The sequence below is a fragment of the Callithrix jacchus genome, chromosome 13, assembly GCF_049354715.1.
Source record: "Callithrix jacchus isolate 240 chromosome 13, calJac240_pri, whole genome shotgun sequence".
NCBI lineage: Eukaryota > Metazoa > Chordata > Mammalia > Primates > Cebidae > Callithrix > Callithrix jacchus.
Genome location: NC_133514.1, coordinates 11,003,843 through 11,016,131, shown reverse-complemented (window position 1 = coordinate 11,016,131; position 12,289 = coordinate 11,003,843). Strand labels below are relative to the sequence as shown.

Sequence of the window (12,289 nt, the reverse complement as noted above, 5' to 3'; positions counted from 1 at the left end):
ATGGTGATGGTAGTGGTAAAATGGTTATGATGGTGATGGTGAGGGTGATGGTAAGGATGATGATGGTAATGATGAAGATGATGATGATGATGGTAATGGTGATGGTAAGGATGATGATGGTAATGATGATGAAGATGATGACGATGGTAATGGTGATGGTAAGGATGATGATAGTAATAGTGAGGGTAAGGATGATAATGGTAATGATGATGAAGATGATGATGATGGTAATGGTGATGGTAAGGATGATGATAGTAATAGTGATGGTAAGGATGATAATGGTAATGATGAAGATGATGATGATGGTAATGGTGATGGTAAGGATGATGATAGTAATAGTGATGGTAAGGATGATAATGGTAATGATGATGAAGATGATGATGATGATGGTAAGGATGATGCTGGTAATGATGATGAAGATGATGATGATGGTAATGATGATGGTAAGGATGATGATAATCATGACGGTAAGGATGATGATGGTAATGGTGATGGTAAGGATGTTGATAGTAATGATGATGGTAAGGATGATGAAGATGATGATGATGGTAATGTTGCCAATCCCCTTACCTCCCTCCATCCTGCCTCTGATGGGGTAGGGGTGGTGGGTTGGAAGGGGGTATGTGCAACACTTACCACGGTCAGGGCTGCTCTCTGCTCTGTCGCCACCCAGCACACCCATCTCCATCCACAGCAGCCAGCCCTGCATCTTCCCTCACAGTGCTACATAAGCTGAGCTTCTCCTGTGGTATGATGCCAATGGACTGGCCAAACCCTGAGAGGCCACATATGGTGGGTGAGGGAGGTGAAACCGCCAGATCACCAGCCAGTGCCCTGAAGACTCTGAGTTTCCTATGCATACGCATTTAGCAGCAGTGAGACCCTGGGCCAGTTACTGAGTCTTTCTGAGCCTCAGTTTCCTCATCTGTAAAATGGAGATGATGATACTTACCTTAAAGGGCTGCCATGAGGTCGAAAGGCAAACTAGGACAAACAGCCAGTCCCGCTCCCGGCCCAGCGTGGGTGCAAGCTATCTGGTGGCTGCTCGGATGATGATGATGACGATGACAACGATGACGTAGCACCCCATTTCCAGCTCACACCATCGGCATCACCGCCAGCATCAGCAGCATCATCAAGCCATCTTCCTGCGTTGTGGCAGCTCGGGCCCCCACTGGCCATGCAGGAGCCAGATCAAATCATGAATGGGGCTCTGCACTTCAGGCAAAGTGCAGCTCCAGGAAAGAGAGAAGACTAAGGCCAAATCTCTGCACCCAAACAGGATCCGAGAAGTGGGGTAAACTGGGACTCAGCAGATCGACATAAATGGAGGAGGAAGCCCCAGGGTGGCCTGGGAGGAATTCTGGTGACCTAAGAGCAAATTCTGCTCTGTGGATGAACTTCAGGAACTCAGCCTTCCTCTTGAAGTTCTTGCTGAAGAATCTGGAGACCTGAAATGTCCTATTCTACATGAATAAGCATTTAAAAAATATTGATTACAACAGCTCCTTACATGTGTACAGACACTGGTGTGTCATTTACAAAACATTTTCAGATCCATCATCCCTGTGGGGAGGCAGGGAGGAGACTAGTCAGTTGATGTGATAGATGTGGAAACTGAAGGGAGGGAGGTAAGTGGTTTCCCTGAAATGCCACAGGTCACATAAGGGAAAAGGCAGGTCTGATTCTGCGTATACCTAGGGCTTCTCTGTGTGTGTCTGACCAGATGAATATGAGAAATCTGAGTTGAAGTTACCTGTAAAAGTCCTTTTTATTTAATTGTTTCTGTTTGAGACAGGACCTTGCTCCATCACCCAGGCAGAAGCAGAGTGGTGCAATCACAACGCACTGCAGCCTTGACCTCCCGGGCTCAAGCAATCCTCCTGCCTCAGGCTCTCAAGTAACTGGGACCACAGGTACCCACTACTGTATGTTGCCTAGGCTGCTCTCGAACTCCTGGGCTCAAGTGATCTACTGCCTCAGTCTCCCAAAGTGCTAGGATTACAGGCACGAGCCATTGCATCCAGTCTGAAAGTTCCTTCCTACCAGGCAGAAAGAGCAGCACTTCCAAGCTTACAGGATCCTAGGAAAGTTTCTAAGCCAATCTCTTCATGTCCCAGATGAGAGGAGGGAGACCTAGAGGAGGCCACTGGGCCCCTATTTAAAGTAAGAGTAACCCCAAAGAGATCTTCTCTGGTCAAAGAGTTTCCAAACCGTTGAACGTGAATGTTGCTACCAGCGGCATCAGTATCAGTGGGAGCCTGTTAGGAATGCACAATTCTCAGGCCGGCCCCAGACCTGCTACATGAGCATTTCTCAGCGGGGGTCTAGGAATCCACATTTTAACAAATTAGCCAGGTGGCTGCCCACTAAATTTTGAGAATTTAGCATACTTAATCTGATGCATGCCAAGATCTGAAAAACACTGCTTTCAAGATTCGGGGGTGGGGGTTCTTTGGAGGGTCCAACATAAGTTTAAGGCGCATTTCATTATGTTGATGTAACTGTGTTTTCAAACCACAATTTAAAAACAGCCCTCACACCCTAAGTTATATACCAAATTTTAACAACTCGGAGGCCACCTTGGGCCATAGACTTAGGTCACATTTTCATGTCTGAACACCCTGGAAGGTGGCTGCGTGTGTTCTTCTGTGAGCACAGGGCGGAGCATGTCCCATCCTGGGCAGCGCACCCTGGCTCAAGCTAGGACCACTCCAGCGAGCTCGCTCAGTTAACTCCCTGTGTGCCCCTGCTTGAGATGCCCCCTAGATTGGGTATAAAAGTCAGCTGAAAACGTCGGTGCCTTCTGCAGGTTTCTGTAGTCATTATGATCCTACTTATGCTTATGATGAGGCGCAGATATCATTTAGTGATTCTACGTGACAAAGAAATAACACTTGTCAAACTTCTGCATGTATCACGCAACAATTGTAAGCCGAAATGTTAAAAAAATCCTTTTACCATCCACTGCCACCACTTACGTGATTACATGAGTTGATCAAGAATTTTAATACTTTTTTTCTTTTTTTTTAAGACAGGGTCTTGCTCTGTCGCCCAGGCTGGAGTGCAGGGGTAGAATCTCAGCTCACTGCAAACTCCACCTCCCAGGCTCAAGCCATTCTCCTGCCACAGCCTCCTGAGTAGCTGAGATTACAGGTGCACACTGCCATGCCCAGCTAATCTTTGTATTTTTGTAGAGATGGGGCTTTGCCATGTTGCCCAGGCTGGTCTCCAACTCCTGGGTTCTAGCAATCCACCCACCTCAGGCTCCCAAAGTTCTGGGATTATAGGCATGAGCCACTGCACCCAGCCTCAATGCTTTCTTTTCTTTCTTTTTTCTTTCTTTCTCAGTCCTTCATTCCCCTCTTCCTTCCTCTCTTTCTTCCTCCCTTCCTTCTTTCCTTCCTTCCTTTCTTTCTCAGACTCTCGCTCTGTGGCCCAGCTACAGTGCAGTGGTGACATCTTGGCTCACTGCAATCTCCACCGCCTGGGTTCAAGCGATTCTTCTCTCAGCCTCCCAAGTAGCTGGGACTACAGGTGTGTCACCACACCGGGCTAATTTCTGTATTTTTAGTAGAGACAGCATTTTGCCATATTGGCCAGGCTGGTCTCAAACTCCTACCTCGTGATCTGCCTGGCTCAACCTCACAAAGTGCTGGGATTACAGGCATGAGCCACCGCACCCAGCCGATGCTGTGTTTCTTAATATTGTGTACACACATGTAAAAATGATTGAATGCTAAGACCGATTTCTAAGACAAACTATTAACTACCTTCCCTGATTTCAAATGTGTGTGTCATTGAAAGGGGTAATTTTTCTCATTTGCAAGTTCAAAAAACAAGTGACATTGTAAGTTTTAACCTGTGGGATCCTTTATATGAAAAATGTTACTTGTATCTAATTTGTTTAGGGGCAAGCTTGTGTAGGATTTAATTTGAAAAAAAAAAAAGTCTCTACTTTTTAAATGTTAGAAAATTACTAACTTAGGACAACCCTCTTGTTTTATAGCTAAGGAGTTTGAGTCCTTACGAGGTCAGGTGAGTCACCCAAGGTCACACAGGTATTTTAAGTATAATTAAATCAGAGAGGAGGGAGACATTTATCGTGTGGACGGGCAGTAATAAATTGTGGGGAGAGGGAAGAGTACACTTCAGGGACTCAGAGAAGTAATTGTAGTCACTGTGTGTGTGTGTGTGTGTGTGTGTGTGTGTGAGAGAGAGAGGGGGGGGGAGGGAGGCAGGGTCGGGCTCTGTTGCCCAGGCTGGACTGCAGTGGTAAGATCATGGCCCACTGCAGCCTCAAACTACCAGGCTCAGGTGATCCTCCTGCCACAGCCTCCTGAGTAGCTTGGACCACAAGTGCTCACCACCACACTTGGCTATTTTTTTTTTTTTTTGAGATGGAGTTTTGCTCTTATTGCCTAGGCTGGAGTGCAATGACACAATCTCAGCTCACCACAACCGCCACCTTCCAGGTTCAAATAATTCTCCTGCCTCAGTCTCCTGAGTAGCTGGGATTACAGGCATGTGCCACCACGCCCGACTAATTTTGCATTTTTAGTAGAGACTGGGTTTTACCATATTGGCCAGGCTGGTCTCGAACTCCGGACCTCAGGTGATCCGCCCACCTCAGCCTCCCAAAGTGCTGGAATTTTTTTTATTTTTGTGAATCCAATGTCTCCCTGTGTTATCCAGGCTGGTCAAGGACTTCTAGACTCAAGTGATCCTTTTACCTTGGCCTCCCAAAGTGCTGGGATTACAGGTGCGAGCCACCACACTGGTGAACTTCAGTCATTCAATAAATTTAAATGATTTCGATTGCCTCAGTTTGGCCAGAGGCAGTTAGGTGGGCTTCTGCGGCTTTAGCTACCCAGTGCACTCACTCATCTCCTACTAGGGCTGCTTACCACCCACCTCAGTTGTCCACCCCACTCCTGGCTTCAGGGAGGGTGAGCCCTCCGACCCCGCCACTCTTATCTCATGCTCCCCAGGAAGAGGTGCAGGCCCAGTGAGAGCCAGCGAGGCCTCAGGGAATTTTGGCAGGAAGAAGCCTGTAGTGTCATCACCCCGCCAAGACAAGAAGGCAAGCACACGCCACCCCACTCAGCTGCCCCAGAAACACAGAGCTAAGGGGAGGCCACCAGCAATGTACGGAAGCCATAAAACCCATTCCAGATCTCACTCATGGTGTGCAACAGAAGAGGGACAGTGCAGAACCAAAAGGCAGGCGGACGCAACACGGGAGGGGGACTGAGGACCTGGAAAAGCTACAGAGTGCCTGGGTGATGAAGGCCAGGAGAAGAAGGATTTGCAGCCTCAGATTGGCCTGCAACAGCCATGGTCAGGCCAAGGCCAGCCCTTCTCTCCTTACCACACATGGCCATGTGTGCCGGATGAGGGACACACACTCCCCATCAGGAACTTCTGTGTGTCTTTTCTCTTCCAAGATGATGACAGTGGGCCCTGATGGACCCATGGCTGGGGCCAACGAAGAACTTGGAACAGAGACCAACAGACGCTGGCCCCAACATCCAGGGTGAATGGAAAGAGTCCTTCTGGTGCAGGAGGGGAGAGGCTGATGGTAACAGTGCCAGCCTTGTGGCCCATGCCCTCCACAAGGACTCCCACCAACTCCTGTCTCTACTTGCCCCTTCCCAAGAACGGCAGCTGAGAACAGCAGCTGAATATGCACCTGTGAATGATTAAGTGCACATCCAGGCCCTACCTGGGCATACAGTCCCCACCTGAGAAGCACCTGGAGGCAGCCCAAGCAGAGCTCTATGAACGCCAGGGACACCCGCTCTCCAAAGAGCAAAAGCACGTCAGCCTGTTAGTGGAGCAAGCTTCCCGTCCATGCCTTAAAAGCATAACTTGCTAACTGCTGACGTGCTGAATTATTTATGCCACCTGGCTGGGGTTTCCCACCTTCCAGCAATTGCTTGCTTTCCCACCCCAGTCCCGCCACCCTCTGCCTCCCTCACTGTGGGGAGGTGAGGATGTGGGGAGGTGAGGATGCGAGTAGGAAATGGAGGCCCAGGCAGTTCCTTGCAGAGGGTGAGACACTGCAGTGAAGACCCAGGCCAGGTCCCTACTTTCCACTCCCTTGTCCATAAGGTCCATAATGCCCTACTTTCCACTCCCAGAGAAACAGGAGCCTTCCTGCCCAGGGCTCCAGACCTGCCTCAGTCCCTCAAAACCACCACAGCCTCATGCCTGGAGTCCCAGCACATTGGGAGGCCAAAGCAGGAGGATTGCTTGAGCCCAGGAATTCCAGACCAGCCTGGGCAACATAAGGAGACTTCCTCTCTGCTAAAAAGAAAAAGAAAAATTAGCCAAACAGGGTGGCACCCACGGGCAGTCCCAGCTACTCAGGAGGCTGAAGCAGGAGGATAACTTGAGCCCAGGGGGTCAGGGCTGCAGCGGGCCATGATTGTACCACTGCACTCCAGCCTGGGTGGCAGTGCCATCCTGTTTCAAAACACAAAACAAAACCTACCACAGCCTGGGATGCTGATAAACAGAAATTCATTTCTCAGCTCTGAAGGCTTGGGAGTCCAAGATGAAGGCAGCTTTGGAGTCTGCTGAGTGCTCTCCTGGTTTGTAGACAATGCCTTCTCACTGTGAGCAAACCTCCTCATCAGGGCACTAACCCCATCACGGGCTGCACCCCACCTCCTAAGACCAGCACATGGGGTTAGGATTTCAACGCATGCGTTTGGGGCACATAAACACTCTGGCTGTAGCTAATGGCCTCCTGTAAAACAGGTATCATTGCTCGCAGCGTCTCTCTCACAGGGACAACTCAGGGAAACCCAAATGTCAGTGGGGCCTGAGGAAGACACCCAGGAGCAGGGAGCCATGTGCATCGGGCAGATGCTTGGGCAAATGCTTCGAGCATCTCCTCTGTGTGAGCTGGAGCTGCGGGGACCTAGGAGCACTGTGGACCTTACAGACAAAGGCCCATTCCACCCTCTCAACCAGCACTGGCAGAAATGGCTGCCACCCTGCCAGGGTCGGAGCAGAGGTGCTGCCGAGACGTTAGGGACAGCTCAGTGTACCGTACATGCCTGAAACACGGTTTGGAAATGTTATTCATGAGGAGTTTATAAAAAACTTGGAGGATGCTTGTGACAGAGCATTAAGGGAAATCAAGCAGAACAGAAAATTGCAAAGAACATATCGACTTAGGTTTTCGGAATAAGGTTGATGATGCATATGGCAACAAGGCAAACGGAAGGGCCAAAAAAGTTAACAGTTGCTGGGATCTAGGTAGTGGGGTTGTGGGTCATTTTAGATGGGACTGCAGGGAGAAGAGGAGCGAGGCCGAGGGCCCTGGAGACTCAAAGAGGCTTGAAAGAAACCCTCTGCCATCCGACCCAGGCCAGGGCAGGGAATATCCTGGGGCCTGACACTACTAGTGGAATAAGACATTAAAAATGGTCTAATATATTGAAATAGTTCAGGAAGTTTTCTCTCTGCACACACACATACATAAACACGCAACACACAAATACATATGCAAACCACACACAGGTATACACACCGACACTCATTGTACTGTATATATAAGTTTATGTATTAAGCCCTCTTCCCACCCGACGTGGCCTCTCACAGTTAAACACCATACTATAATTTTACAGAGGTCCTTCATGATTAAATAAGCAAGTACAAATGCACCTGTCTGATTTCCCATTTATACCAATGGGAGGCATTCTAAACACACCACTCTGCCTTCTTCACATCACAGCAGGACTCTGGCAGTTTATCACAAGTTGAGTCTCCCTTATCGAAAATCCTTGGGACCAGGAGTATTCGGGATTCCTAATTTTTTTCGATTTTGAAATATTTGCATTATACTGATTGAGTATCTGATATGGTTTGACTGTGTCCCCAACCAAATCTCATCTTGAATTGTAGCTCCCATAATCTCCACATTGTGGGAGGGACCTGGTGGGAGGTAACTGAACCATGGGGCAGATTTTTACCGTGCTGTTCTCAAGATAGTGAGTTATCACCAGATCTAACGGTTTTATACAGGGCAGTTCCCCTGCACACACTCTCTCGCCTGCTGCCATGTAAGATGTGACTTTGCTCCTCCTTTTCCTTCTGCCGTGAGGCCTCCCAGCCAGATGGAACTGTGAGTCCATTAAACCTCCTTTTCTTCATGAATTACCCAGTCTCAGGTGCTTCTTCATGATAATATGAAAATGGGTTAGTAAAATACCCCAAATCAAAAAATCCCAAATCATCTGAAATGTTCCAATAAACATTTCCTTGGAGCAGCATGTGGGTGCTTGAAAAGTTTTAGATTTTGGAGCATTTTGGATTTTGGATTTTCAGATCTGGGATATGCCACCTGGACTAACACTTGAATCCCAGCAGTGGTCCCTTTCATAGCCCATGCCTTGGCAGCTCCCTGGGCATCCCTAGCACTTGGGCCCAGAGGAGGCCTCCCTGCACTCCTCTCTCTGCCACGCCTCTGGCACTCAGTGAGGGGAGCATGCAGGAGACTTAAGATTGGCCATCCCCACCGGCCCAGGGTGGTGGCAATCCCCAGGCTTGTCCTGCTGCAGTGCTTTCACCAGCCCTGGGGACTGGGGCCCGCCCAGAGGGGTCCTGGTTGGAGGAAGCCTCCACAGAGTACTCAGAGCATGCAGGGTTCCCCAGAAACTCCATACATTACAGGAGGATAAAATATTTAAACCTATACAATATAAAATATTAACTTAATTATCATAAATAATACATGCCCAATGCATCTTTACTGAAGAAGAGAAGAAAACAAAAAAGACAAGCACTCTTAGCATGAGTACTTGAGCATCGGTGAGGATGCAAGGTGGGTGTTGGGAGTGAGTCTCCCTGCAGCAGGAACTCAGCTCGCATGCTTACAGCTAAGCAGCTGGATGCCTGCAAGTCTAGGAAATCATCCATCTCCCTCCTGGGCCACCCAGCCTCCTCTTCCTGCTCCTTCAGGGAGCCAGCCCTGGTGGCTTCCTCCTTTACCTACCTAGGGCTCTCTGGAAGTCCCTCCTTCACATCACAGCAGGCCTCGAGGAGTTATTTTCGGCCCTGTGTGCCTCAGTCTCTGCCCCAGCAACTGCAGAGCCCCTGGAGGGCAGGCACTGGGTCTTGCACTTCCCCTGGGCAGAGTCAGCCCAGGAAATCTCTACTGAATGAATGAGCATTCCCTCCTGAGAACGAAAAACAAAATCCTAAGCCTCCCAAACCACTGAATGGACCCACTCACCTGTTGGCCAAGGGAACCCCAGAGAAACCTTAAAAACTAAGTTCCCGCCCATGACAGGCTAGGTCAGGTGCACCTCATCATACACACTCCCTTTTCCATTTCAACAGTAGACACAGCTGAACAGCGTTAATGCTAAAGCAGCGATCATAAGATGGAAGGAACAGACTCTTTGTGGTGATAAGATACCCAATTATAAACAGGGCCTAAGTGGTGAAGTCAGGCATCCCTACACTTAAAGAATCAACTAAGCTCTGGCTCCCACACAGGTTTTCTTCTCCAGCAGCTAAACAGCACTGGCTTCAGGAAAAGCAAGAGTAACACTTGCAGCTCCACCAGACCTGCTAATAAGCCCCTGCTCCACCAGCTGTAACCACAGCTTTGACCGGTCAAGAGACTGATTTCACCTGATAAGACCACCGGCTGTGGACTGGTCCTGGTCAGTTTACAGAGGCTGAGCACAGAGTGTCTTCGTGTCCTTGCCTTAGCTTTTAACGTACAGGACCTAATTGTACTGCATTTAAATAAGTCTCCACCCCAAAATGAACATGGAACAGAACGTGCGGGTTTGCTTACAATACATGTGTGCATTCCCCTTCATGAATATTCATAGCTCCACCCAGAACCTGTTGCATATGTATACTCAGCCAACCCCTTCAGCAAAAAAGTGCTTGGTTTTGCTTTTCAACCAGTGGCTCCATTTCCCACCTGCAGACTGTAATCTCCTCATTAAGAAATAAAACTCTTTCTAAATTCATCCATTGTGTGATTTTTTTCAGCTGACACACCTGTGGCCCTTCCATCACCAAAGTCAGCATGAAGTGTACCTTACGGCAAACACATCTACAAACATTCCCTCAGATCATCTTCCTAACAATGCTGTCTTATAAGCTGGCAGTGTGATGATTTTCTCATTTTTTTTCTCAAGGAGTCTTGCTCTGTTGCCCAGGCTGGAATGCAATGGTGCCATCTCGGCTCACTGCAACCTCTGCCTCCTGGGTTCAAGTGATTCTCCTGCCTCACTCTCCAGAGTAGCTGGGATTACAGGCGCACGCCACCACGCCGAGATAATTTTTAAAAATTTTTAGTAGAGACAGGGTTTCACCATGTTGGCCAGGATGCTCTCGACTTAGTGATCCGCCTGCCTCAGCCTCCCAAAGTGCTGGGATTACAGACATGAGCCACCTCGCCCAGCCACTTTTCTCATTTTACAGGTGAGGAAATGGAAGCTGAGAGAAGACAGGTGGCAGGCTGAAAGAAAACATTATGGTTCTAATCTTAACCCCAGGGATCTTGCTTACTTGTAACATTCCCTTATTTGCTCTTTGTGTTACTGTTTCCACCCTCAAATCACTCGTCTCTTTTTTTTTTTTTTTTTTTTGAGACAAAGTGTCGCTGTTGCCCAGGCTGGAGTGCAGTGGCACCATCTCAGTTCATTGTAACCTCTGCCTCCTAGATTAAAGCGATTCTCCTGCCTCAGCCTCCCAAGTAGCTGCAGATTATAAGTGCACGCCACCACACCTGGCTAATTTTTGTATTTTTTGGTGGAGACAGGGTTTCACCATGTTGACCAGGCTGGTCTCAAACTCCTAACCTCAAGTGAGCTACCCACCTCAGCCTCCCAGAGTGCTGGGATTTTAGGCATGAGCCACTGTGTGCAGCCTCAAATCACTCTTAAAGGTATTAAATATTTCAATCTGACTTTGATTGTCCCAATAATGCCAGGAGGGGAGGATGGGCAGGTATCACCATCCTGGCTCCTACTTCTTAGGGTCTGTGTGACTAGTTAGAAAACTATTTTCCCTTTTAAGTGTCCATTTCCTCTTCTGTAAAGCAGAGATAATACTACTACTGACCTAGAATTATTGGGAGAAATAAATTAAATTACGTGTGTATGGTGCTGAGTGCTGTGGACAGCTCAGAGAAGATGCCTGAGTCCAGCCATTATCATGAAAACTCCATATCACCAACCGCATCAGGTCTTTGTCCTGTTCCTATCTTATTCCTGCTCCCTTCCATATTGAATTTCCATGGTTTCCGTCACAGAGGCCGTGCACTGGTGTGACTTGGGGATTACTACAAGAAAAATGGAAGAAAATAGACGTTTACTATGTCTCAACACTTGTAAGTTTAAAAAAAAAGAAAAAAAAAAAAACAATAGCCATAGTAGCATCCCTGTTATCAAGATAATAAAAGATAACAAGTGTTGTCAAGGATGCAGAGAAACTGGAACCCTGTGTCCTGTTGGTGAGAATGTAAAATGGTGCAGCTGCTGTAGAAAACAGTCTGCAGTCCCTCGAAAAACTTAAACAGAGAATTACTATATAATCCAATCCCACTTCCCGGTATATACCCAAAAGAATTTAAAGCAGGGACTCAGGCTGGGCACGGTGATTCAGACCTGTAATCCCAGCACTTTCAGAGGCCGAGGCAGGCAGATTGCTTGAGGCCAGAAGTTTGAGACCAGCCTGGTCAATAAGGTAAAACCCCTATCTTTACTGAAACAAAAATAAGCCGGGCATGGTGGTACGTGCCTGTAATCCCAGCCACTTGGGAGGCCAAGGCAGAAGAATCACTTGAACCTGGGAGACAAAGGTTGCAGTGACATGAGATTGCATTACTGCACTCCAGCCTGGGCAACAGAGTGAGACTCTGTCTCAAAAAAAAAAAGAAAGAAAGAAAAGAAAGAAAAAGAAGGAAAGAAAGAAAGAAAGGAGGAAAAGAAAAAAGAAAATAAAGCAGGGACTCAAAGAGATATCTGCACCCTTTATATGAACATGATAACGTTCATTATAATCTTCATGGCAACATTATTCACAGTAGCCAAAAGGTAGAAGTAACTCAAGTGCTCACAGGGGGATGAACGGGTAGAGAAAATGCAGTTATTACATACAGTGGAATATTTTTCAGTCATAAAAAATAAGGAAATTCTGACACATGCTACAAGATGATAAACCTAGAAGATGTTATGCTAAGTGAAATAAGCCAGCTGCTTATTCACAATAGCCAAGATAAGGAATCAACCTAAGTGGCCATCATGGATGA

General features: G+C 47.8%; 2 protein-coding genes across 2 annotated transcripts in view; both read right to left on the bottom strand.

Annotated features, from left to right (window-relative positions):
- Positions 1 to 12,289, bottom strand: part of XKR6 (XK related 6) — a 323,424-nt gene that overhangs the window by 164,973 nt on the left and 146,162 nt on the right. The window lies entirely within an intron of this gene.
- LOC144578914 (uncharacterized) overlaps positions 1 to 12,289 on the bottom strand; it is a 59,686-nt gene extending 47,397 nt beyond the window's left edge. The window contains exon 1 of the mRNA XM_078347097.1: positions 1 to 12,289. This exon is cut by the window's left edge and continues 47,397 nt beyond it. Coding sequence (XP_078203223.1) covers positions 1 to 709 — 709 coding nt within the window. The 5' untranslated portion in view covers positions 710 to 12,289.